The sequence below is a fragment of the Balaenoptera borealis genome, assembly GCF_965194805.1.
Source record: "Balaenoptera borealis genome assembly, chromosome: X".
NCBI lineage: Eukaryota > Metazoa > Chordata > Mammalia > Artiodactyla > Balaenopteridae > Balaenoptera > Balaenoptera borealis.
Genome location: NC_138881.1, coordinates 128,976,828 through 129,004,563, shown reverse-complemented (window position 1 = coordinate 129,004,563; position 27,736 = coordinate 128,976,828). Strand labels below are relative to the sequence as shown.

The window sequence follows — 27,736 nt, the reverse complement described above, 5'->3', positions numbered from 1 at the left end:
AACAGAGTAAACATATGGCCAACACATCCACCAGGTCCTCCAAACAACCAGCCCTATACTCACCTACAAGGTCAGCTCAGCAGACGTCTATCAGAATTTCCCTCTTACTCTACTGACCATTTGGGAAATCAACAGGTCCCACGCCTTGAACAACACTCACATTCATACCGGTGGCCACTCCTTGCCTAAACCCTGCAGCTGTGGCAGAGACCGGGTTTTGCCCAAAGCCTCTCATCCTGTAAATTCTTTACACGTGGGCAATGGCAGGTACATGTACAGCCCATATGAGCATGGGGGACGTTTGGTGTTGTAGAAAGAGGGTCACAATGGTGCCCAACTGGTGGGTCTATGTTCACTTTGGCTCCAAGCAGAAAGAGACGTTTCCCATCCGAGGGGGTTTATTAATCCAGGGCCCACAGCTCCACCCACCCACCATCCTGGCAGGCAGAAAACACAGCTGCCAGAAACACTGCAGACAGTGAGTGACAAATTTGGATGTTTTACTGCTGTTCCCAGGGTTGACAAGCAGAGATACAGAACCGCTTGCGGTTCCTGATACAGATACCAAAACCAGGAAGTGATCCCTCCCAATCCACCCTTCCCAGAAATAGAGAATGAGGTGGGACACGCAAAAGACGCCCCCAGACTCAACCGACCCATCAGACATTCCCTGATTATAGAAGAGAAGTGAAATTTGCAACCCAGAAGGGAAATCTGGCTGTGTCAGCAGTAGAATTGAGGGTGTAGACATTTGATGAAGTGTACTTCTTTTTTTTTTTTTTTTTGATTTATTTTTGGCTGCATTGGGTCTTCGTTGCTGTGCGTGGGCTTTCTCTAGTTGCGGCGAGGGTGGCTACTCTTTGTTGTGGTGCGTGGGCTTCTCATTGCGGTGGCTTCTCTCGTTGCGGAGCACGGGCTCTAGGTGCACGGGCTTCAGTAGTTGTGGCACGTGGGCTCAGTAGTTGTGGCTTGCGGGCTCTAGAGTGCAGGCTCAGTAGTTGTGGCACACGGGCTTAGCTGCTCCACGGCATGTGGGATCTTCCCGGACCAGGGCTTGAACCCGTGTCCCCTCTGCATTTGCAGGCGGATTCTTAACCACTGTGCCACCAGGGAAGCCCACTTCTTTTTAAACCAACGTTTAGACAGTGTCATTAGATAAACATCCTTTTCAATGCTAAAACCCGAGTCATTTGTGGCCTTTTCCTGGAAGAGATTTTTGCTGCTGTCAGGTTATAAGAACAGTATAAGAGGCCATTTTCTGGGCATGGAGCCCAGGATTCAAAGGGAAGCTCTAGAGAACATCTGGTCTGCTTGATATATTGAAACTTCATGTGTGTGTTTGTGTGTATGTGTTTCTCTCTGCTGACTCATAGCATTGAAGCCTCTTTGGAAACACCCCCACCCTTCTAGCCAACCAGTTTATACACACGCCATCGGCTCCTCCTTGATTCAAATGTTAGGTCAAGAGGAAGAAAGAAAACGAATTCAAGAGTTACTCTCAAGCATCTAGAATTTTCTGCACCTCTTGAAGAGAGACTAGCCCAGCTCTGACTATTACAAGCTGGACTTTCCTCTTAAAGCACAACCTTCATTTAAGCCTTTGGATAAAACTGGAGGAAAAGAATCTGTGAGTACTGTGGACTGCACAGAAGGCAGGAGGCTGAAAACTGGCAATAAAAACAGAAAGATGGCAGACCCGAGGCCCAGCAGTCAGGCAGACCCTGAAATTGAGCTTTTTGTGAAGGTAAGTTTTCTAGCCATAATGAGAGCATACAGAATGTATTATTCCTTGATACTGGACCTCAGCTTTTTTTTTTTAAAGTCAACATTTCAGCTAGAGATAGGAAATAATCTTGTAATTTTATACTTACTCTGAGTCCTAGAAGAATACCTGGGTGTTTGGCTGCTCTTATATAACAATAGAAAAACATCCTATCTGAAAAAAGCAAGAAGATATGGTGGAAAGACAACTAGACTTGCTCGTAGTTAGAACAAGTAAATTGTATTATTAGTGACTTCCTATGTAACCTTGGACAAATCCCTCCCTCCCTCTTTGTTTTTCCATCTGTACAATAAAGGAGCCTGACAAAATGATACTTAAGGGCTTTCCAGTTCTCATAATCTGTGTTTTATGAGATATGTTTTGGAAGGCCTGAATGTGGGGAGGAGAGGGCCAAGAATGGCCTGAGAGCCTCATTCCCACACATGGTCCAAATAGAGCCTTCTAAAATTCTCCCACAATGGATGAACATCACAGCAGGGTCCAATGGATACTAGAGGAGAAAAAAGCCAGGAGTCTGTGTGCCTGTTATATGAGTAGGAGGCATTTTGCCTTGGCTTTTTTTTTTTTAATGTCTTAACATTTCAGAAAAGCCCTTTGGAAAACCCCTAAAGCAGGAGAAAGGAACATGTGTTTCTAAATTAGCTCATCAAGAAAAAGAAACAATTTTGTACGGGTTATTCCAAGTAGAAATTACATAGTTTCCTAAATCCTTGCTTATATTAACTATTTTTCTCTATATTTTCATTGACTATTGGAAGTATTCAGTATGGTAATAATAATAACAAACTCTTATATCATGCTTAACCCTCTTCTAACACTTTATGTATATTATCTCATTTAGTCCTAACAACTTAGAAGATACGTTAATAGTAGTAAAGTAGTATCATCAGTAGTAGTGGTGGTAATAGTACTCAAAACTTTAGTAATATTGTCCTCATGATTTCTAGGTAAGTAAGCTAAGGAAATAAGGTTTAAGTAACTTGCCTCTAAAACTACATTGCCTCTTGATGGCCTACAAAGACATAAAATAAGGTGTGCTTACCAAATTTTAGGTTAAACATCTGTTGGCCAAAGTAATACTTTTACAATAATTGTAAAATATTTGACAACTGGTCACATATATACATCAAGGACATAATTAACCAGCCTTTTCAAAATTATAGGAGACTCTTGAATTCCTGCATAGCAAAACAATCCAAGTAAGTGTTTGCTTGACTGTGGGGCATAAGAGCTACTTCTCCTATCTCTGGATTCTAGCAAAACTTGTCACTGCTCAGACGCAACATAAGTAAGCCTTAACTTCCTAACTGACTTTTTATAACTACCAAATCCAACCCAGAGGTAATAAGTCTCTTCATAGGGTAACTAGTTTCTTTTGTCTAAACTTGTTTATTCCATCCAATCAAACTCCTCTAACCAGTTGTTGGCATTGATCTGTGTGTTTATCTTCATAGACTTCCCATAATTTGGGTGGTAATCTAGACAGGGGAATTTAGGAAATCACACGTTGAATGAGCAAATGTTAAATTAAACAATAACTTTCAGGTTAAAAACCTAATCATTTATTGAGTACTTTTGGCAGGGGCTGTGCTAAGTGGTTTATTTTTAACCCTATTTTATGGCTACAGAAACTAAAGCAAAAAGTAGCTAAGTAGCTTTGCCTAAGGTCACATAGCTAGTAAATGGCAGGGTCAAGATTCCAGTCCCTTAAAATAGCTGTGCATAATCTTAATTCATTGTTTTCAATTTGGCACACTTTTTAGTAACATTTCCCAGAATTTCATTAGATGAAATCCTCTAGATGTAAGCTTATCTAATGACATTGATACGAGTCACAGATTTTCTGGAAGAACCTTGAGTATCATCTGATCTGGGTTTTTGTTTTGCTTTGCTTTGAGATGGATTCCAAAGATCTCTAGAAGTTTCATAGAAGAGGGGGAATAGGGACTGAGAGGGGTGAAAATGTTAATGAGAAAATTTTAAAAGCACTACTGTTCACCAGTTGTATCTCCCTTATAATGTGGTATCTTTCGAAAGATTAAATGAGTCTGTAATTTCCCCAGCTATGTCTGGGGACCCTACCACAATTTCCCAACTCCACTGATGGGATCCCTACAAGAAAGTAAGTCCTTTCCTGGCACAATTAAGAATTTATATCACACACCCCCATGTGTTCCATGGAGTGAGTGAAAACATTGCCTTTCAACTCTGAATGACTTGGGCAAGATTTATCTCCAGCAACTAAGAACAAAGGATTTTCTAAAAGAACACATTTTGTTTTCTCTAAATGCAGAGTTTATCTTATTGGTTTGTTGTTCATTGATAAATGGAGTTTTTGTGTTCTCTACCAGTCTAAAATTAAGTTTTCATAGATTTGTACATAACATTATAGACTCTAACATTTGGGCCCAAATCCTGAATGTAATATTTTTGTCTTTATTGATAAATGTAAAATAGAAAAAGAGATGATACTCTTCTCTGAATGTTCAGACCATTTTCGAATTATCTTAGAACTATCATAAAGACTATTATAAAGACTGATTAATAAAAAATCCAATAAAACTATTAGATGGGAGAAATCAGTGTTTAAGGAGTGTGGATTGTGGAGTAGACAGTCCTGGATTAGCTACATGAGAAGAGTGTATAGGTCATCAACTCTTGTCTAGCTGAGTGTACTTGAGCAAGTCAGCTTCTCTGAGCTTCAATTTCCTCATCTGTAAAACAAGAGTAATGACAGAACCTACCTCACAGGATCATCTTCACTGTAAGCATTAAATAAAATAAATTTGTAAGACACAGTAGTTGTTAACATAGTAAACATTCAATAAATGTCAGATGTTCCAGCCATTATTACTTTTCATGTTTAGAAACATAGATCACAAACGCAAAGAGAAAAAGTTGTTTTGGTGAATGACCACATCGTGGTAGTTTTCATGTCCATTTCTCGAGGAGGTGGGTCAAAAACATCTTGCTGTGATGTATGTCATGGAGTGTTCTGCCTATGTTTCCTCTAAGAGTTTTATAGTGTCTGGCCTTACATTTAGGTCTTTAATCCATTTTGAGTTTATTTTTGTGTATGGTGTTAGGGAGTGTTCTAATTTCATTCTTTTACGTGTAGCTGTCCAGTTTTCCCAGCACCACTTATGGAAGAGCCTGTCTTTTCTCCATTGTATATTCATACATTTTGTGTAGTGGCACTTTAAATCAGCATTATTATAAACAGAAAAAAGTTCAGTTTTCCTGTAAAATTGTGCTGCATTTCCCCCACACCTCACTGTTTTGCCTTTCCTTTTGCCAAAGGCAACCCACCCTTCCTGCTGTATCTATTATCAGACTTCATTCCTCTTCCTGCCTAATCAAGTTTCCATTCACTAACCCCAGTTATGATTGGATCTTTAGCCCGACTTCTGTTACAAAAGAAATTCAGCTGCCAAGGTGGTTGCCTCTTCCCATACCTCTTCACTCCCTGACGCCACAAAAGAGCAACAATAAACATTATTTCCTCTGTTGTACTCACTGCCAGGAAAAGGAAAATTTACCAAAAAATAAGAATTATGTCCAAGATCAAGGTGTCAGCATGGTCAGTTTCTGGTGAGAACTCTCTTCCTGGTTTATTATAGATAGGTGCCTTCTTGCTGTGACCTTATATACACGGTTGTTGGGGGAGATGAAGAAAGAGAGAAAGAAAAAGAGAGAGAGCTCTGGTTTCTTCTTATAAGGTCATTAATCCCATCGTAAGGGTTCTACCCTCATGACCTCATCTAAACCAATCACTTCCCAAACACCTCACCTCCAGCTACCATCACATTGGGGGACAGGGATTCAACACTTTAATTTGGGGGGAACACAATTCACAAATCCAAAGTAGATAGCAGTGCAATTCACAGGATTAGGAACTCTAAAGAGTAGGTAAGTGTGTGGAGTAAAGAAAAGGGAAAGAATTCACTTTGGGACATGTTGAGATTGAGGTGTCTAAAACTTGGATCTCCCATCAGGAGACAACATCAGCTATAGCCCTCTCAAGGAGTGGCTCCCCTTTCTTCCTCATTTCTATTACCACTGAGGGTGGCGATGGGGTAAGTGTCTTTAGATATCCTTGCTCCTCATTCTTGTTTCCAGACCATTCTATCTCTCCCATCCAGAGAAATATCTAGGTTGTCTCATAAAATCAGACTAAACCAATCACTACCCCTCTTTGTTATAGTAGTCTTCCCAATCCCAGGTCACTTTCCCTTACTTCTTAAGGATTTTATTTCCTGGATCATTGTCACACTCTTCAACACTATGCCTATCATAATTCTTGGTGATTTTAATATCTACACAAATGACCCTTCCAACACTCTGTCCTCTCACATCCTTGGCTTTCTCTCCTCCAGTGACCGTGTTCTTCATAATCTCTCAGGCACCCCCTTCCATGGTTATACCCTTACCTTTGTTATTGCAACGTCTGCAATCGCTGCATAATATCATTTATTTGAGGGGTTTTTTGTTCTTCTTTTTGAACTTTTCCATTTTAATACACTTTATTGAGGTATAATTTACATAAAGTAAGATGTGCTCATTTTTTCACTGAAGTGTCTCTGATTTACAATGTTGTGTTAATTTCTGCTGTACAGCAAAGTGATTCAGTTATATATATATACACATCCTTTTTCATATTCTTTTGCATCATGGTTTATCACAGGATATTGAATATAGTTTCCTGTGCTATACAGTAGGACCTTGTTGTTTATCCATTCTATATATAATAGTTTTCATCTACTAATCCCAAACTCCCAATCCATGCCTCTCCCATCCCCTGACCCCCTTGGCAACCACAGTCTGCTCTCTATGTCTATGAGTCTGTTTCTGTTTCATAGATAAGTTCATTTGTGTCATATTTCAGATTCCACATATAAGCCATATCTATGATATTTGTCTTTCTCTGGTTTACTTCACTTAGTATGATAATCTCTAGGTACATCCATGTTGCTGCAAATGGCATTATTTCATTTTTTATGGCTGAGTAGTATTCCATCATATATATATATTATATATAAATAATATATATATTATATATATATATATACCATTCCATTATATATGTATATTATATATACCATTCCATTGTATATATAATGGATATATATACATATATATATATATATATATCTCACATCTTCTTAATCCATTTGTCTGTCAATGGACACTTAAGTTGCTTCCATGTCTTGGCTATTCTAAATAGTGCTGCAACGAGCATACGGGTGCATGTATCTTTTCAAATTATAGTTTTGTCTGGATACATGCCCAGGAGTAGGATTGCTGGATCATATGGTAACTCTATTTTTATTTTTTTAAGGAGCCTCCATACTGTTCTCCATAGTGGCTGCACCAATTTACGTTCCCACCAGCAGTGTAGGAGGGTTCCCTTTTCTCCACACCCTCTCCAGCATTTATTATTTGTAGACTTTTAATGATGGCCATTCTGACCAGTATGAGGTGGTACCTCATTGTAGTTTTGATATGCCTTTCTCTAATAATTTGCTATGTTGAGCAAAAGATGAAGTTTTAAACGAGTGGTGTTAAGACAACTATTAACTATTTGTAAAATAATAGAATAAAAATAATAAAGCTGGAGTCCCAATACATTCCTTATGCCAAAATAAATTCTAAATAGATGAAACAAATGTAAAAATGAAACCGTAAAGTTACTAGAAGAAAACATGAGAGAACATCATTATAGTAAAACAAAATAAGAAAGTATTTTTTTTCTTTGCAATCTTGATGTACATAACAGCTGTGTAAGCAGATCAGAAAAACCAGATTTCATAAAGGAAAACAATATAAGACTTTATGTAAAATTTTAATTTTACATAAGACATTGTTTAAAAATTACATGTAACATTATCAGAAAGAGTTAGTGTCTTTAGTATACAAGTAATTTTTCCAAAGTAATAAGGAAAAGGTCATCACCTTAATAGAAAAATATAAAATTGTCATGAACAAACAAGTCACAGAATAAGGAAATCAAAGGTCCAATGAAAATACTGAATATACCTTTCAAGAAGGAAATTTGGCAGGATCTATGAAAATGGAAAATGAACATAGTCTTTAGTCAGCATTCTGTTGTTACGTACTCATCACTCTGGTAATTTTACATACAATGAAATTATTTGCTTCATTATCTCTCTCTGCCCACAGATGGTAGAATTCATGAGATTAAGGACTTCCAACTTTGTCTCTAGCAACTAGCTTATTTCCCAGCAGGCATTCAGTACATACTTGTTGAGCAAATGAATGAATGAAGCCTTTCTTTATCTTAATAGGCTGGAAGTGATGGGGAGAGTATTGGAAACTGTCCCTTTTGCCAACGCCTTTTTATGATCCTCTGGCTTAAAGGAGTTAAATTCAATGTGACTACTGTTGACATGACCAGGTAAGACAAATCAGGACATGTTTCATTCTGGGGATTAAAATCAGTAGACACCAATACAATGTTGGTGTTTGCATAATGTGTACTTTATCTAGAGGCCTAACTCTGCTTATTTTCAATAATCATAGAAAGCCTGAAGAGCTGAAGGACTTAGCCCCAGGCACCAATCCTCCCTTCCTGATATATAACAAGGAGTTGAAAACAGACTTCATTAAAATTGAGGAGTTCCTAGAGCACACACTGGCTCCTCCAAGGTACAACATTTTTACAGGATATTATTGTTCTTGAGATAATCTATTTTATTGGCTTATTTATTGCAGATTGAGGATTCTTCTAAACATCTAACTCTTTTTCAGTTTCAGACCTCTTTTTTGCTATCTTTCTAGAAAAGTTTGCAAAGATTCCCCGATCACTCCATGTATGATTAGAAAACTTTACTACATAATTATTTATTTAACATATGTAAAGCTATTAAAACTTTATGTGATGCAAGTAGTGTATTAGGAATGGGCAAAGGATAGACTTGGAAATTTAGGAAAGACAAGTAAATTTAGGCCACATTTAATTTTATCCATGTTATCTGATCCATAATGAGGTTTGGGGACATTTATACTGACAGAAATCAGACTTATTTTATTGTAGAGCCCTCAGAAGATCTACAATTTTGAAATAGCCTTTAATTCAGTCTGATCTCTTAGCTCTACAGGTTGAGATATATTATGTCTATCACACATAAACTTCCCCCCTTCAACTTCAAATACACAAAGACAGTCAATATAATATTTCAAATTATTTTTAAAATGCATAGCCTGCTTAAAATAAGAAAGTAAATTCTCTGTAGTCTAGAAATAGAGAAGAAACCTATGGTGGGTTAGGAGCGAGGGCATGGGGTAATAGCACTGTATAGTCCATGAGGACTGGTCAGGACTAGTCTGTCATACCATTGATGGCATGAAGATAGAACATACCCAACACAAGAAAACCAGGAAATAGGTCTCTCACAGTTAGCCAGAGGCCATAACTGTACTGTCTACACTTGAATGACAGCTGTATGTCTCTGCCCACCCAGCATAGTATCTGGAAACAATAAGCCTACTGTATTCATTTTTTATTTCTGTGCAACAAACTCAGTGTCTTAAAATGTCGCTCATTTATTATCCCACAGTTTTCACTGGTCAGAAGTCTGGCTGTAAACTTAAAACTGCTCTAAAAAATAACGTCTTAATCGTTACACATACATATGATAAATAAAAGGTTCTATCAGTCCAAAATTCTTCCTACCTAAGAAATTAGGGATACTATTTTAGATTCTTTTCTGTGTGCCTATACTATGTCTCTTTCATCCATTATTGGTGGTTTCTTATATTTTAAGCACCGGCTCCAAGTATTGAGTCTTATTTTGTTCTTTTCTCCTCATCCATCCTCCTCTACTACTGCCACCCCTCAAACCATCTGCTCTCCAAACTTTTCTTGCTCCCAAAGATTAACTAGTGAAAAAATCCATTGTGTTATCTTTCCATACCCTTTTTTATGTTCATATAAGCACAATAACAAATTCCCTTTCCTTCCAGTTTTTTACCACTACAAACAGTGCTATAAATAAAATCCTTGCTCATATGTCCTTATGTACTGGTGTTTTTATTCCTGTGGAATAGATTTCCAGGAGTAAAATTCAAATGGTATATATCTTTTAAAATTTTTACTGCTTTATCCATCAGTGTATAAGTATACACTTTTCCCACATATCTGTAGTACTATGCATTATCACTCTTTTAAAATTTATGGCAACCTGACGGGTGTAGTGATATCTCATTGATACTTTAGTTTGCATTTCCGTGAATAATAGGTGAATTAGAACATCTTTACACGTGTTGGTTGAGCATTTGGTTTTGTTCTGTGAATTACCTTGTCAAATTCTTCTGATTTTCTATTAGCTTATGTATCATTTAGGGATTGCATTCAACTCTGATAACTAGAGACCCAAAAAGTAGTGGCTTAGATAAATATGGGTTTTATTTTTCTTACATAATAAGACACCAAGAATGAGGCATTGTAGGGGTAGAATGACAGCTCCATAATTTCACTGGGGACCCAGGCTCTATCTAATATTTCTTCTCTGCCATCCTTCAGGTGAGTTTTCCAGTCTTAAGTTTAATTCACGGTGACAATATGTCTGCTGGAATTCCAGGCAACAGATCTACCTCCCACACAGGAAGAAGGAAAAGGGCAAAGGGCAAAAGATGCAAGTCAGCTTTAAGGAGCTTTCACAGAAGCCACATTCATCAATTTCCATTAACATCTCATTATTCAGAAGTAATTCACATAGTCATACCTAAGTACAAAGGGAAGCTAGGAAACATAGTTTTCATCCAGGTGTATTGCCATCCCTAACAAAATAAGATTCAGTTAATGAGAGACAGAGAGAGAAGGAGAGAGAGAGAGGGAGAAAGTGGTACATAACTGTGTTATCTTCCATATTCTGCCCCTCTGACCATCCAAATAAATGTGTGTATCCTTATTCCCATACATGGAACACACTTACTCCCAAGAGAGGTAACTTCCAAGTCCCCTACAGTTACTGCATCCAGTTCAAAGTCCAGGATCTTTGAGTGATGTGCAACATCTCTCTTAGATATTAATGGTCGAACAATCAAATAAATTAAAAGACAAGTTCTTTCCACCTTCTGCTTGACACACGCAATAGGCAGTGGTGGAGCGGGAATTGGATAACTGGAATAAAAATAAAAATCCCTGGTTCATAATAGTTACCATTGTTGGAGAAAGAGCTGGAAGATTTTTTCCAAGTTTTGGTGTTACAAACAATGCTAAAATGAACTTTCTTTTGACAAGGTCCTCCAGAGTGGTTATTTACTCTGCCATATTGCTAAATACAAGAGCTCTTCCATATAATCTTTGTTTCATCTAAAATTTTAAAACCTGTTAGATACCCACATCAATGAAAATGGTGGAGTAGGGAACTCCAAAATGTCATCCCTCCATAATAACAATTAATAGCCCAGCAAAAGCTGTCAGAATCAACTTTGCCAGAACTCTGGAATCTAACCAAAAATTTACAAGCAGTCTGGGGTTTCTTAATGAAGAAGAAAGAAGCAAAATTTCAGTAAGAGAGCCCTGTGGCATTTTAGGTTACCCTGTTACCATCCTCCACTACTCAGCTCTTTAGAAGCCTTAAAGAGAGCAGTCCACATTGCAGAAACAGGTTGCTTGTACCAGAGGACAGGATATGGACCTTATTCTCAAATAACTGTGGTTGTGTGGTTTGACCTGGTGGCACCTTGAGGGATTGGCTCAAGGGTTTGCCTTTTTTTTCACCTACTTTGGAGCTTCCTCAGGGCTGAGGCAGCTTCCCTGTTGGCACTCATGGAAGGCGTTTAGAAGCAAATGTATTAGCCACTGCCACAGGGGGCAAGGAATAAAACTTGGAGAAAGCAATAGACAAACTGACAAGTCTGCGAAGAAAGAGGCTGAGACAGGACTTCCCTCGTGGTGCAGTGGTTAAGAATCTGCCTGCCAATGCAGGGGCCACAGGTTCGAGCCCTGGTCCAGGAAGATCCCACATGCCACGGAGCAACTAAGCCCATGTGCCACAACTACTGAGCCCACGTGCCAAAACTACTGAGCCTGCGAGCCAAAACTACTGAAGTCCATGCACCTAGAGCCCATGCTCCACAACAAGAGAAGCCACCGCAATGAGAAGCCCACGCACTGCAATGAAGAGTAGCCCCCGCTCGCTGCAACTAGAGAAAGCCTGCGTGCAGAAATGAAGACCCAACGCAGCCAAAAATAAATAAATAAATTTATAAAAAAAAAAGAAAGAGGCTGAGACACTTGGAGATAGTGGAATAAGGGCTTTAAATTAATGTATTCTAGGGAATCTAGAAGTCCAAGCACATGCCCAAGTCTTGACCTATGCTCAGAAAAAAAAACCTGAGAAGACTTTAAGCTTTCACTTCTGGCTAAACTTCAGGCACCACACAAGTAGAAAGTGAAGGCTAAGGCAGAATTATAAACTGCATACCTAAGCATTGAAGGAGTACCCAAACACAGAGCCAGCTTACAAACACCGGGAGAGCATTTTTTCCCTTGGTTTGTTGTTTGTTTGTTTGTCTCTTTGTTTGTTTTGCTTCCAGGAGTTTAAGGAAATCTCTGTCAAATCAATAACTGACCAAAGATAATGAGACAAAGATTTCAGTGGCCACACACAAGAAAGAACAGACTTTACAAAAATACTTCAGAACATTCACTAAACAAATAAACAACAACACCCAAAAAAAGCAACAACAAACCCTATTTGTTGGAAGGGAAGGGAAGAATCTGTTTTCCAGAGTTTCCACATTATAATATTAAAGTGTCCTGTTTTCAAAATATATATATAAGGCATGTCAAAAAAAACAAGAATGTATGGCCCATTCACAGAAAAAAAAGAAATTAATAGAAATTGTCCCTGAGGAAACCCAGACCCTGATTTAATAGACAAAGACTTTAAATCAACTGTCTTAAATATGTTTAGATAGCTAAAGAAAACCATGGACAAAGAATTAAAGGAAACCAAGAAAACAATGTCTCAATAAAGAGAGAATATCAATAAAAAATAAAAATAATAAAAAGGAATCAAATAGACATTCTGGAGTTGAAAAGTACAATAACTAAAATGAATAATTCACTAGAGGGTTGCAACAGCAGATTTGAACAGATAGAAGAAAGAATCAGCAAAACTGAACATAAGTTAATTGAGAGTATCCAGTCTAAGGAAAAGGAAGAAAATTAACAAAGCCTAACAGACCTGTTGGATGCCATAAAATGTACAAAGATACACATGATAAGGGAAGAGATGGCAGAGAGAAAGAGGCAGAAAGAATATTTGAAGAAACAATGGCTGAAAACTTCCCAAGTTTAATGAAAGAGACATAAAGCTATACATCCAAGAAGGTCAACAAACTCCAAGTGGAATAAACTCAAAGAGATCAACACCAAGATACATTATTATAAAATTATCTAAAGCCAAAGCCAAAGATATAATCTTGAAAGCATCAAGAAATAAATGACTCATCATGTAGAGGGGATTCTCAATAAGATTAACAGATAATTTTTCATCAGAAATCATGGAGGCCAGAAGGCAGAGAGATGATATATTTAAAGTGCTGAGAGAAAAAAAGTCAACCAAGAATTCAATATCTGGCAAAAATATCCTTCAAAAATGAAAGAGAACTTAAGACATTCCACATGAATGAAAACTGAGGGATTTTGTTGCTAGTAGGCCTGCTCTGCAAGAAATGCTATCAGAAGTCCTTCAGGCAGAAATGAGAGGCCATTAGAAAGTAATTCAAAGTCATATAAGAAATAAAAGAGCACCAGTAAAGGAAAAATAACACACATGATCATCTCAGTTGGTGCAGAAAAAGCATTTGACAAAATCCAACACCATGTTATGATAATACTCAACAAACTAGGAATAAAAGGGAGCTTCCTTAACCTGATAAAGGGAATCTATGAAAAACCCACAGATAACATCATACTTAAAAGTGAAGGATTGAAAACTTTCTCCCTAAGATCAGATACAAGGCAAAGATGCCACTTTTGCCACTTCTATTCAACATTGTACTGAAAGTTCTAGCCAGAGCAATTATTCAAGAAAAAGAAATAAAAGGCATCCAAATTGGAAAGGAAAAAGTAAAATGATATTGGCAGATATGATCTTTTATGTAGAAAATCCTTTAAAGTCCACTGAAATACTATTAGAACTAATAAAAATTCAGCACAGTTGCCAGATACAGATCCAAATACAAAAAATAATTTTATTTCTATATACTGTCAATGAATCATCCAAAAAGTAAATTAGGAAAACAATTCCATTTTCAGTAGCATCAAAAATAATAAACTATTTAGAAATAAATTTAACCAAGGAAGAGAAAGACTTGTACATGAAGACTACAAACAGTTGCTAAAATAACTTCCTAGCTTCTCATGGTTTTCCAGCAATCATTACCTTATAGATACATAACTCCAACCCTCCATCTTCACATAGCATTCTCCTTGTGTCTCTGTCTCTTCACAAAGTGTTCTTTTTCAAGGACACCAGTCATATTGGATTAATGGGCCCACCTTACTCCATATGGCCTCATCTTAACTATTACAGCTGTAACAATCCTATTTCAAAATAAGGTTACATTATGAAGTATTGGAGTTTATGACTTCAACATACCTTTTTTGGGGGACACAATTCAACCCATACAAATATCCCATGTTCATGGATTAGAAGACCTAATATATTAATGTAGAAATATTCCCCAAAGTGATCTATTAATTCAATGCAATACCAACCAAAATTCCAATGGTGTTTTTACAGAAATGAAAAAGCCAACCCTCAAATTCATATGGAATTGCAAGAGATCACAAATAGCTAAAATAGTCTTTGATAAAGACAAAAAAATTGGAGGACTCATGCTTCCTGATTTCAAAACTTACTACACAGCTACAGTAATCAAAACAATCAGTACTTGCATAATAATATACCATTGGAATAGAATTGAAAGTCCAAAAATAAACCCATACATCTGTGGTCAACTGATTTTCAAGAGTGCCAAAACCATTCAATGGTGAAAGAATAGTCTCTCCAACAAGTGGTGCTGGGACAACTAGATATTCACATTGGCATGCCAAAGAATAAAGTTATACCCTTACCTCACATCATATACCAAAATCAACTTAAAATATATCAAACACCTAATGTGTGGATTAAAACTATAAAACTTTTAGAAGACAATATAGAGGTAAATCTTCAAGACCTTGTATTCGGCAATGGATTCTTAGATATAACACCAAAAGCACATACAGCAAAAGAAGAAAATAGAAAATAGAAAAATTAGATGATCTGGAAGATAGAATAATGGAAATAACCCAATCAGAACAGTAGAAAGAAAATTTTTTTAAAATGAGGAACGTTTAAGGGACCTCTGAGACAACATCAAGTGTACTAATGTTCACATTATAGGGATCCCCAAAGGAGAAAAGAGAGAAAGGGATAGAAAGGTATTTGATGAAATCATGGCTGAAAATTTCCTGAAGCTGATGAAGGAAAAAGATTTCCAGGTACAGGAATCACAGAGACTCCCAAACAAGATAAACCCAAAGAGACCCACACCAAGACATATCATATTTAAAATGGCAAAATTTAAAGATAAAGAGAGAATTCTAAAGGCAACAAGAGAAAAAGAATATTTTTTTTTCCACTTAGAGAAGACCCTTTAACACTTCTTTTAGGGTTGGTTTAGTATTGATGAGCTTTTTTAGTTTTTTCTTGTCTGAGAAGTTCTTTACCTCTCCTTCAATTCTGAATGATAACTTTGCTGGGTAGAGTATCCTAGGTTGTAGGTTTTTCCCTTTCAGAACTTTAAATATATCATGTCACTCCCTTCTGGCCTGCAAAGTTTCTGCAGAAAAATAAGCTGATAGCATTATGGCGGTTCCCTTGTATGTGACTAGTATCCAAAATATATAAAAGAACTCTTACAATTCAACAACAGAAAGCAAACAACCTAATTTTAAAATGGAAAGAGGATTTGAGTAGACAGTTCTCCAGAGAATATATACAAGTGGCTAATAAGTACTTGCAAAGATACTTAATGTCATTAGTCAATAGAGGAATGCAAATCAAAACCACAATGCCCATTTTTTTTTTCACAGACACACACTGTATTTTATATTTACAAGAGGTAAATAAACTGACACCAAGCATTGTAAATGGATGACCACAACAAAAGCAACAATGATTGCAACACCAAACATGAAACACACTCATACTATGTCATAATATTGACATTCAGTCCAGTAATCCTCCACTGTAACAGCTCCTTTACTTTGCAGTGAAAATTGATTTGTATATTTTTTGCCTCTGAGTCCTTGTGTGATTTTTTTTTTATTCAAACAGAAAGTCACAAAAATTATAATCATCCTCATCAGTTCACTCAGTCCCATGTAATTAATTTTTTTTTCATCTTGATCTTTTGTTAGCACTTTTATGAATTCATCAGTTTTCCATTAGAGTTCTGAAAATGCTTATTCATTCAGTTCAGCAGTATAGTCAGTTACCAGAAACCTGTACTTGTCAGAGTCTTTTCCATGAATTCCTTGAAGATGAAACCCTTTTATAGGAACATTTTTGCAAAAGCATCAGAGTACACCCAGAACTGTCTGTAAATGACAAAAGACTTAAAAATGACCATGGTTAAAGATTTGATGAAAGTTCATAATAATGCAATTGACAAGGAAATTTAGTTACTTCTGAGATATACATTTTAAAGTAATAACTAGAATTATGACTTATAACATTATACCAGAACATATAAGATTTTTAGAAATTTCATGTAATGTCTGAAACATTTATGTTAACATATTTCCATACAAATAACCCAAAGAAAGTTTAATGTTAGTTGTTTTTGTTTGTTTGTTTGTTTGTTTGTACCGCAGGTTCTTATCAGTCATCAATTTTATACACGTCAGTGTATACATGTCAATCCCAATCGCCCAATTCAGCACACCACCATCCCCACACCACTGCGGTTTTCCCCCCTTGGTGTCCATACGTTTGTTCTCTACATCTGTGTCTCAACTTCTGCCCTGCAAACCACTCCATCTGTACCATTTTTCTAGGTTCCACATACATGCGTTAATATACGATATTTGTTTTTCTCTTTCTGACTTACTTCACTCTGTATGACAGTCTCTAGATCCATCCACATCTCAACAAATGACTCAATTTCGTTCCTTTTTATGGCTGAGTAATATTCCATTGTATATACGTACCACATCTTCTTTATCCATTCGTATGTCCATGGGCATTTAGGTTGCTTCCATGAACTGGCTATTGTAAGTAGTGCTGCAATGAACATTGGGGTGCATGTGTCTTTTTGAATTACGGTTTTCTCTGGGTATATGCCCAGTAGTGGGATTGCTTGATCATATGGTAATTCTATTTTTAGTTTTTTAAGGGACCTCCATACTGTTCTCCATAGTGGCTGTATCAATTTACATTCCCACCAACAGTGCAAGAGGGTTCCCTTTTCTCCACACCCTCTCCAGCATTTGTTGTTTGTAGATTTTCTGATGATGCCCATTCTAACTGGTGTGAGGTGATACCTCATTGTAGTTTTGATTTGCATTTCTCTAAAAATTAGTGATGTTGAGCAGCTTTTCATGTGCTTCTTGGCCATCTGTATGTCTTCTTTGGAGAAATGTCTATTTAGGTCTTCTGCCCATTTTTGGATTAGGTTTTTGTTTCTTTAATATTGAGCTGCATGAGTTGTTTATATATTTTGGAGATTAATCCTTTGTCCATTGATTCATTTGCAAATATTTTCTCCCATTCTGAGGGTTGTCTTTTCGTCTTGTTTATGGTTTCCTTTGTTGTGCTAAAGCTTTGAAATTTCATTAGGTCCCATTTGTTTATTTTTGTTTTTATTTCCATTACTCTAGGAGGTGGATCAAAAAAGATCTTGTTGTGATTTATGTCAAAGAGTGTTCTTCCTGTGTTTTCCTCTAAGAGTTTTAGAGTGTCCGGTCTTACATTTAGGTCTCGAATCCATTTTGAGTTTATTTTTGTGTATGGTGTTAGAGAGTGTTCTAATTTCATTCTTTTACATGTAGCTGTCCAGTTTCGCAGCACCACTTATTGAAGAGACTGTCTTTTCTCCATTGTATATCTTTGCCTCCTTTGTCGTAGATTAGTTGACCATAGGTGCGTGGGTTTATCTCTGGGCTTTCTATCTTGTTCCATTGATCTATGTTTCTGTTTTTGTGCCAGTACCATATTGTCTTGATTACTGTAGCTTTGTAGTATAGTCTGAAGTCAGGGAGTCTGATTCCTCCAGCTCCATTTTTTTCCCTCAAGACTGCTTTGGTTATTCGGGGTCTTTTGTGTCTCCATACAAATTTTAAGATGATTTGTTCTAGTTCTGTAAAACATGCCATTGGTAATTTGATAGGGATTGCATTGAATCTGTAGATTGCTTTGGATAGTATAGTCATTTTCACAATATTGATTCTTCCAATCCAAGAACATGGTATATCTCTCCATATGTTGGTATCATCTTTAATTTCTTTCATCAGTGTCTTATAGTTTTCTGCATACAGGTCTTTTGTCTCCCTAGGTAGGTTTATTCCTAGGTATTTTATTCTTTTTGTTGCAGTGGTAAATGGGAGTGTTTCCTTAATTTCTCTTTCAGATTTTTCATCATTAGTGTATAGGAATGCAAGAGATTTCTGTGCATTAATTTTGTATCCTGCAACTTTACCAAATTCATTGATTAGCTCTAGTAGTTTTCTGGTGGCATCTTTAGGATACTCTATGTATAGTATCACGTCATCTGCAAGCAGTGACAGTTTTACTTCTTCTTTTCCAATTTGTATTCCTTTTATTTCTTTTTCTTCTCTGACTGCCGTGGCTAGGACTTCCAAAACTATGTTGAATAATAGTGGTGAGAGTGGACATCCTTGTCTCATTCCTGATCTTAGAGGAAATGCTTTCAGTTTTTCACCGTTGAGAATGATGTTTGCTGTGGGTTTGTCGTATATGGCCTTTATTATGTTGAGGTAGGTTCCCTCTATGCCCACTTTCTGGACAGTTTTTATCATAAATGGGTGTTGAATTTTGTCAAAAGCTTTTTCTGCATCTATTAAGATGATCATATGGTTTTTATTCTTCAATTTGTTAATATGGTGTATCACATTGCTTGATTTGTGTGTATTGAAGAATCCTTGCATTCCTGGGATAAACCCCACTTGATCATGGTGTATGATACTTTGAATGTGCTGTTGGATTCTGTTTGCTAGTATTTTGTTGAGGATTTTTGCATCTATATTCATCAGTGATATTGGTCTGTAATTTTCTTTTTTTGTAGTATCTTTGTCTGGTTTTGGTAACAGGTTGATGGTGGCCTCATAGAATGAGTTTGGGAGTGTTCCTTCCTCTGCAACTTTTTGGAAGAGTTTGAGAAGGATGAGTGTTAGCTCCTCTCTAAATGTTTGATAGAATTCACCTGTGAAGCCATCTGGTCCTGGACTTTGGTTTGTTGGAAGACTTTTAATCACAGTTTCAATTTCATTTCTTGTGATTGGTCTGTTCATATTTTCTGTTTCTTCCTGGTTCAGTCCTGGAAGGTTATACCTTTCTAAGAATCTGTCCATTTCTTCCAGGTTGTCCATTTTATTGGCATAGAGTTGCTTGTAGTAGTCTCTTAGGATGCTTTGTATTTCTGCGGTGTCTGTTGTAACTTCTCCTTTTTCATTTCTAATTTTATTGATTTGAGTCCTCTCCCTCTTTTTCTTGATGAGTCTGGCTAATGGTTTATCAGTTTTGTTTATCTTCTCAAAGAACCAGCTTTTAGTTTTATTGATCTTTGCTATTGTTTTCTTTGTTTCTATTTCATTTATTTCTACTCTGATCTTTATGATTTCTTTCCTTCTGCTAACTTTGGGTTTTGTTTGTTCTTCTTTCTCTAGTTCCTTTACGTGTAAGGTTAGATTGTTTACTTGAGATTTTTCTTGTTTCTTGAGGTAGGCTTGTATAGCTATAAATTTCCCTCTTAGAATTGCTTTTGCTGCATCCCATAGGTTTTGGATCATCGTCTTTTCATTGTCATTTGTCTCTAGGTATTTTTTGATTTCCTCTTTGATTTCTTCAGTGATCTCTTGGTTATTTAGTAATGTATTGTTTAGCCTCCATGTGTTTGTGTTTTTTACATTGTTTTCCCTGTAATTCATTTCTAATCTCATAGCATTGTGGTCAGAAAAGATGCTTGATATGATTTCAATTTTCTTAAATTTACTGAGGCTTGATTTGTGACCCAAGATGTGATCTATCCTGGAGAATGTTCCATACGCACTTGAGAAGAAAGTGTAATCTGCAGTTTTTGGATGGAATGTCCTATAAATATCAATTAAATCTATCTGTTCTATTGTGTCATTTAAAGCTTCTGTTTCCTTATTTATTTTCATTTTGGATGATCTGTCCATTGGTGTAAGTGAGGAGTTAAAGTCCCCCACTATTATTGTGTTACTGTCAATTTCTTGTTTTATAGCTGTTAGCAGTTGCCTTATGTGTTGAGGTGCTCCTATATTGGGTGCATATATATTTATAATTGTTATCTCTTCTTCTTGGATTGATCCCTTGAGCATTATGTAGTGTCCTTCCTTATCTCTTGTAACAGTCTTTATTTTAAAGTCTATTTTATCTGATATGAGTATAGCTACTCCAGCTTTCTTTTGATTTCCATTTGCATGGAATATCTTTCTCCATCCCCTCAATTTCAGTCTACATGTGTCCCTAGGTCTGAAGTGGGTCTCTTGTAGACAGCATATATTTGGGTCTTGTGTTTGTATCCATTCAGCAAGCCTGTGTCTTTTGGTTGGAGCATTTAATCCATTCACGTTTAAGGTAATTATCAATATGTATGTTCCTATGACCATTTTCTTAATTGTTTTGGGTTTGTTTTTGTAGGTCCTTTTCTTCTCTTTTGTTTCCCACTTAGAGAAGTTCCTTTAGCATTTGTTGTAGAGCTGGTTTGGTGGTGCTGAATTCTCTTAGCTTTTGCTTGTCTGTAAAGCTTTTGATTTCTCCTTCGAATCTGAATGAGATCCTTGCCGGGTAGAGTAATGTTGATTGTAGGTTCTTCCCTTTCATCACTTTAAGTATATCATGCCACTCCCCTTCTGGCTTGTAGACTTTCTGCTGAGAAATTAGCTGTTAACCTTATGGGAGTTCCCTTGTATGTTTTTTGTTGTTTTTCCCTTGCTGCTTTCAATAATTTTTCTTTGTCTTTAATTTTTGCCACTTTGATTACTATGTGTCTCGGCTTGTTTCTCCTTGGGTTTATCCTGTATGGGACTCTCTTTGCTTTCTGCACTTGGGTGGCTATTTCCTTTCCCATGTTAGGGAAACTTTCAACTATAATCTCTTCAAATATTTTCTCTGGTCCTTTCTCTCTCTCTTCTCCTTCTGGGACCCCTATAATGTGAATGTTGTTGCATTTAATGTTTTCCCAGAGGTCTCTCAGACTGTCTTCATTTCTTTTCATTCTTTTTTCTTTAGTCTGTTCCGCAGCAGTGAATTCCACCATTCTGTCTTCCAGGTCACTTATCCGTTCTTCTGCCTCAGTTATTCTGCTGTTGATTCCTTCTAGTGTAGTTTTCATTTCAGTTATTGTATTGTTCATCTCTGTTTGTTTGTTCTTTAATTCTTCTAGGTCTTTGTTAAACATTTCTTGCATCTTCTCGATCTTTGCCTCCATTCTTTTTCCGAGGTCCTGGATCATCTTCACTATCATTATTCTGAATTCTTTTTCTGGAAGGTTGTCTATCTCCACTTCATTTAGTTGTTCTTCTGGGGTTTTATCTTGTTCCTTCATCTTGTATATAGCCCTCTGCCTTTTCATCTTGTCTCTCTTTCTGTGAATGTGGTTTTTGTTCCACAGGCTGCAGGATTGTAGTTTTTCTTGCTTTTGCTGTCTGCCCTCTGGTGGATGAGGCTATCTAAGAGGCTTGATGGGAGGGACTGGTAGTGGGTAGAGCTGACTGTTGCTCTGGTGGGCAGAGCTCAGTAAACTTTAATCCACTTGACTGTTGATGGGTGGGGCTGGGTTCCCTCCCTGTTGGTTGTTTGGCCTGAGGCAACCCGACACTGGAGCCTAAGTGGGCTCTTTTGTGGGGCTAATGACAGACTCTGGGAGGGCTCACGCCAAGGAGTACTTCCCAGAACTTCTGCTGCCAGTGTCCTTGTCTCCACGGTGAAACAGAGCCACCCCCCGCCTCTGCAGGAGACCTTCCAACACTAGCAGGTAGATCTGGTTCAGTCTCCCCCGGGGTCACTGCTCCTTCCCCTGGGTCCCGATGCACACACTATTCCGTGTGCACCCTCCAAGAGTGGGGTCTCTGTTTCCCCCAGTCCTGTCGAAGTCCTGCAATCAATTCCCACTAGCCTTCAAAGTCTGATTCTCTAGGAATTCCTCCTCCCGTTGCCGGACCCCCAGGTTGGGAAGCCTGGCGTGGGGCTCAGAACCTTCACTCCAGTGGGTGGACTTCTGTGGTATAAGTGTTCACCAGTCTGTGAGTCACCAACCCACCAGTTATGCAATTTGATTTTACTGTGATTGCACCCCTCCTACCGTCTCATTGTGGCTTCTCCTTTGTCTTTGGATGTGGGGTATCTTTTTTGGTGAGTTCCAGTGTCTTCCTGTTAATGATTGTCCAGCAGCTAGTGGTGATTCTGGTGTTCTCGCAAGAGGGAGTGAGAGCACGTCCTTCTACTCCGCCATCTTGGTTCCTCCTCTCCACAATGCCCAATTTTAATTGGGTTCTTTGTTTTTTTGAGATTGAGTTGTATGAGCTGTTTATAAATTTTGGATATTAGCACATTATTGGTCATATCATTTGCAAATATTTCCTCCCATTCAATAGGTTGTGTTTGCATTTTGTCAATGGTTTCCTTTTCTGCACAAAAGTTTTAAGTTTAATTAGGTCACATTTGTTTATATTTGCTTTTATATCTTTTGCCTTAGGAGACAGATCTAAAAAAATATTCCTGTGATTTATGTCAAAGAGTTCTTCTGACTAGGTTCTTTTCTAGGAGTTTTATGGTTTCAGGTCTTACATTTAGGTGTTTAATCCATTTTCAGTTAATTTTTTTGTTTCTGGTGTGAGAAAATTTTGTAATCACATTCTTTTACATGTAGCTGTCCAGTTTTCCCAGAACCACTTTTTTTTTACATCTTTATTGGAGTATAATTGCTTTACAATGGTGGGTTAGTTTCTGCTTTATAACAAAGTGAATCAGTTATACATATACACATATCCCCATATCTCTTCCCTCTTGCATCTCCCTCCCTCCCACCCCTCTAGGTGGTTACAAAGCACCGAGCTGATCTACCTGTGCTATGTGGCTGCTTCCCACTAGCTATCTATTTTACATTTGGTAGTGTATATATGTCCATGCCACTCTCTCACTTTGTCCCAGCTTACCCCTCCCCCTCCCTGTGTCCTCAAGTCCATTCTCTAGTAGGTCTGTGTCTTTATTCCCATCTTGGCCCTAGGTTCTTCATGACCTTTTTTTTTTTTTTTTTTTTTAGATTCCATATATATGTGTTAGCATACGGTATTTGTTTTTCTCTTTCTGACTTACTTCACTCTGTACGACTGACTCTGGGTCCATCCACCTTACTACAAATAACTCAATTTCGTTTCCTTTTATGGCTGAGTAATATTCCATTGTATATATGTGCCACATCTTCTTTATCCATTCATTGGTCGATGGACACTTAGGTCGCTTCCATGTCCTGGCTATTGTAAATAGAGCTGCAGTGAACACTGTGGTACATGACTCTTTTTGAATTATGGTTTTCTCAGGGTATATGCCCAGTAGTGGGATTGCTGGGTCGTATGGTGGTTCTATTTTTAGTTTTTTAAGGAACCTCCATACTGTTCTCCATAGTGGCTGTATCAATTTACATTCCCACCAACAGTGCAAGAGGGTTCCCTTTTCTCCACACCCTCTCCAGTATTTATTGTTTCTAGATTTTTTGATGATGGCCATTCTGACTGGTGTGAGATGATATCTCATTGCAGTTTTGATTTGCATTTCTGTAATGATTAATGATGTTGAGCATTCTTTCATGTGTTTGTTGGCAATCTGTATGTCTTCTATGGAGAAATGTCTATTTAGGTCTTCTGCCCATTTTTGGTTTGGGTTTTTTTTTGATATTGAGCTGCATGAGCTGCTTGTAAATTTTGGAGTCTAACCCTTTGTCAGTTGCTTCATTTGCAAATATTTTCTACCATTCTGAGGGTTGTCTTTTTGTCTTGTTTATGGTTTCCTTTCCTGTGCAAATGCTTTTAAGTTTCATTAGGTCCCATTTGTTTATTTTTGTTTTTATTTCCATTTCTCTAGGAGGTGGGTCAAAAAGGATCTTGCTGTGATTTATGTCAGAGTGTTCTGCCTAGGTTTTCCTCTAAGAGTTTGATAGTGTCTGGCCTTATATTTAGGTCTTTAATCCATTTTGAGTTTATTTTTGTTTATGGTGTTAGGGATTGTTCTAATTTCATTCTTTTACATGTAGCTGACCAGTTTTCCCAGCACCACTTATTGAAGAGGCTGTGTTTTCTCCATTGTATATTCTTGCCTCTTTTATCAAAGATAAGGTGACCATATGTGCGTGGGTTTATCTCTGGGCTTTGAATCCTGTTCCATTGATCTATATTTCTGTTTTTGTGCCAGTACCATACTGTCTTGATTAGTGTAGCTTTGTAGTATAGTCTGAAGTCTGGGAGCCTGATTCCTCCAGCTCCGTTTTTCTTTCTCAAGATTGCTTTGGCTGTTCGGGGTCTTTTGTGTTTCCATATAAATTGTGAAATTTTTTGTTCTAGTTCTGTGAAAAATGCCATTGGTAGTTTGATAGGGATCGCATTGAATCTAGATTGCTTTGGGTAGTATAGTCATTTTCACAATGTTGATTCTTCCAATCCAAGAACATGGTATATCTCTCCATCTATTTGTATCATCTTTAATTTCATTCATCAGTGTCTTATAATTTTCTGCATACAGGTCTTTTGTCTCCCTAGGTAGGTTTATTCCTAGGTATTTTATTCTTTTTGTTGCAATGGGAAATGGGAGTGTTTCTTAATTTCACTTTCAGATTTTTCATCATTAGTGTATAGGAATGCAAGGGATTTCTGTGCATTAATTTTGTATCCTGCTACTTTACCAAATTCATTGATTAGCTCTAGTAGTTTTCTGGTAGCATCTTTAGGATTCTCTATGTATAGTATCATGTCATCTGCAAACAGTGATGGCTTTACTTCTTTTCCGATTTGGATTCCTTTTATTTCTTTTTCTTCTCTGATTGCTGTGGCTAAGACTTCCAAAACTATGGTGAGAGTGGGCAACCTTGTCTTGTTCCTGATCTTAGTGGAAATGGTTTCAGTTTTTCACCATTGAGGACGATGTTGGCTGTGGGTTTGTCATATATGGCCTTTATCATGTTGAGGTAAGTTCCCTCAATGTCTACTTTCTGGAGGGTTTTTATCAAAAATGGGTGTTGAATTTTGTCAAAAGCTTTCTCTGCATCTATTGAGATGATCATATGGTTTTTCTTCTTCAATTTGTTAATATGGTGTATCACATTGCTTGATTTGTGTGTATTGAAGAATCCTTGCATTCCTGGGATAAACCCCACTTGATCATGGTGTATGATACTTTGAATGTGCTGTTGGATTCTGTTTGCTAGTATTTTGTTGAGGATTTTTGCATCTAGGTTCATCAGTGATATTGGCCTGTCATTTTCTTTCTTTGTGACCACTTATTGAAGACACTGTCTTTTCTCCATTGTATATTTTTGTCTCCTTTGTTGTAGATTAATTGACCATAAGTGCGTGGGTTTATTTCTTGGTTCTCTTTTCTATTCCACTGATTTATGTCTGTTTTTGTTCCACTACCACACTGTTTTGATTACTGTAGCTTTGTAGTATAGTCTGATGTCAGAGACTGTGATACCACCAGCTTTGTTCTTTCTTTTCCTCAAGATTGCTTTGGTATTTGTGGGTCTTTTGTGGTTCCATATAAATTTTAGGATTATTTGTTCTTAGTTCTGTGGAAAATGTCAGGGTATTTTGATAGGGGTTGCATTAAATCTGTAGATTGCTTTGGGTAGTATGGACATTTTAACAATAGTAATTCTTCCAATCCAAGAACACAAGATGTTTTTCCATTTCTTTGTATCATTTTCAAATTCCCTCATCAATGTTTATAGTTTTTAGAGTATAGGTGTTTCACCTCCTTGGTTAATTTTTTCCGAGGTATTTTATTCTTTTTGACATACTTGTAAGTGGGATTGTTTCCTTAATTTCTCTTTCGAATAGTTCTTTATTAGAGTATAGAAAATTAACAGATTTCTTTATATTAATCATGTATCCTGCAAGTTTACTGTATTCATTTCTTAGTTCTAATACGTATTCAAACAGAAACACATGCACAAATGTTCATAGCAACAGTATTCACACTAGCTAAGAGCTGAAAACAACACAAATGTCCGTCAACTGATTATCAAATAAACAAAATGTGGTATATCCATACAATGAAATATTATTCATCCATAAAAAGGAATGAAGTGCTGATACATACTAGAATAAGGATGAACCTCGAAGCATTATACTAAGTGAAAGAAGCCAAACACAAAAGGCCATGCATTTTATGATTCCATTTACATGAAATGTCCAGTATAAACAAGTCCATAGTGACAGAAAGATTAGTGATTCAAGGAGTGAATGTGGAGTAACTGCTTAATGGGAACACAGTTTCCTTTTTGAGTGATGAAAATGTTCTGGAACTAGATAGGGGTGATGGGTGCACAACACTGTGAATGTACTAAAAATCTCAATGAATTGTACACTTTAAAATGGTTTAAATGGTGAGTTTCATGTTATGTGAATTTTACCTCAATTTTAAAAATACTATTGGATTTTAATTGAAATTACATTTAATTTGTATTACTATTTATACAAATTTCATTTTTATGATGTGAATTCTTCCCATCAGAGGACATGATTTGAGTATTTGGGTATCATCTTATGTTCTTTTTTTAAAATTGAGGTATAATTGTCATATAACATTGTGTAAGTTTAAGGTATACAACAAATTGATTCGATACATTTATATAGTGCAAAATGATTACCACCATAGCATCAGCTAACACCTCTATTCCATCACATAATTATCATTTATTTTTAGTCGTGATAATGGTTCAGATCTAGACTATTAGCAACTTTGAAGTTTATAATATTGTTGACTATAATCACTATGCAGCAGATTCGACTTCTTGGACTTATTTATTTACTAGTTGAAACTTTTTACTCTTAAACATCTCCCCAATTCCTCCAGCCCCCAGCATTCTACTCTCTATCTTTATGAGTTTGGCTTTTTTAGATTGTACATATAAGTGATTCATACAGTATTTGTCTTTGTCTGACTTCACTTACTATAATGCTCTCAAGATCCATTCATGTTGGCACAAATGGCAGGATTTCCTTCTTTCTCATGGCTAATATTCCATTTTGTGTGTTTGTGTGTGTGTGTGTGTCAAACCACATCTTCTTTATCTATTCATCCACTGATGGACACTTAGGTTATGAACCTAAATGTCTGTTTTATGTTCTTTGATGAGATTTTATAGTGTTTTGTTTTTATATTGATTCTATACCTTTTGTATTAAATTATTTCTAAATATTTTATACTTTTGTCACTATTGTAAGTGGAATACGGTACTAATATCCATTTCGTTCTGGTTCTTGCTAACATAGAAAAGCTATTTCTTTAATGTTTTATTTGTATTTAGCCATCTTACCAAAATAGCTCATTAATTCTAGTAATTGTTTTTTTATACTTTCTTGGTTTTTCTAAGTATACAATTATATTGTTACTTCTCTTCCAATAATTATACTGATTGCTTTATGTTGTTGTCTTCCTCCACTTGCTAAAACAT

At 36.8% G+C, this 27,736-nt stretch overlaps 1 protein-coding gene across 1 annotated transcript in view; it reads left to right on the top strand.

Moving 5' to 3' along the window:
* The first annotated feature begins 293 nt into the window (after nt 1–293).
* The window catches only part of CLIC2 (chloride intracellular channel 2), a 35,766-nt gene continuing 8,323 nt past the window's right edge, over nt 294–27,736 (top strand). The window contains exons 1-3 of the mRNA XM_082376440.1: nt 294–1,744; nt 8,089–8,198; nt 8,324–8,449. Of these exons, the coding sequence (XP_082232566.1) occupies nt 1,688–1,744; nt 8,089–8,198; nt 8,324–8,449 (293 nt within the window). The 5' untranslated portion in view covers nt 294–1,687. The remainder of the gene's footprint in view (nt 1,745–8,088; nt 8,199–8,323; nt 8,450–27,736) is intronic.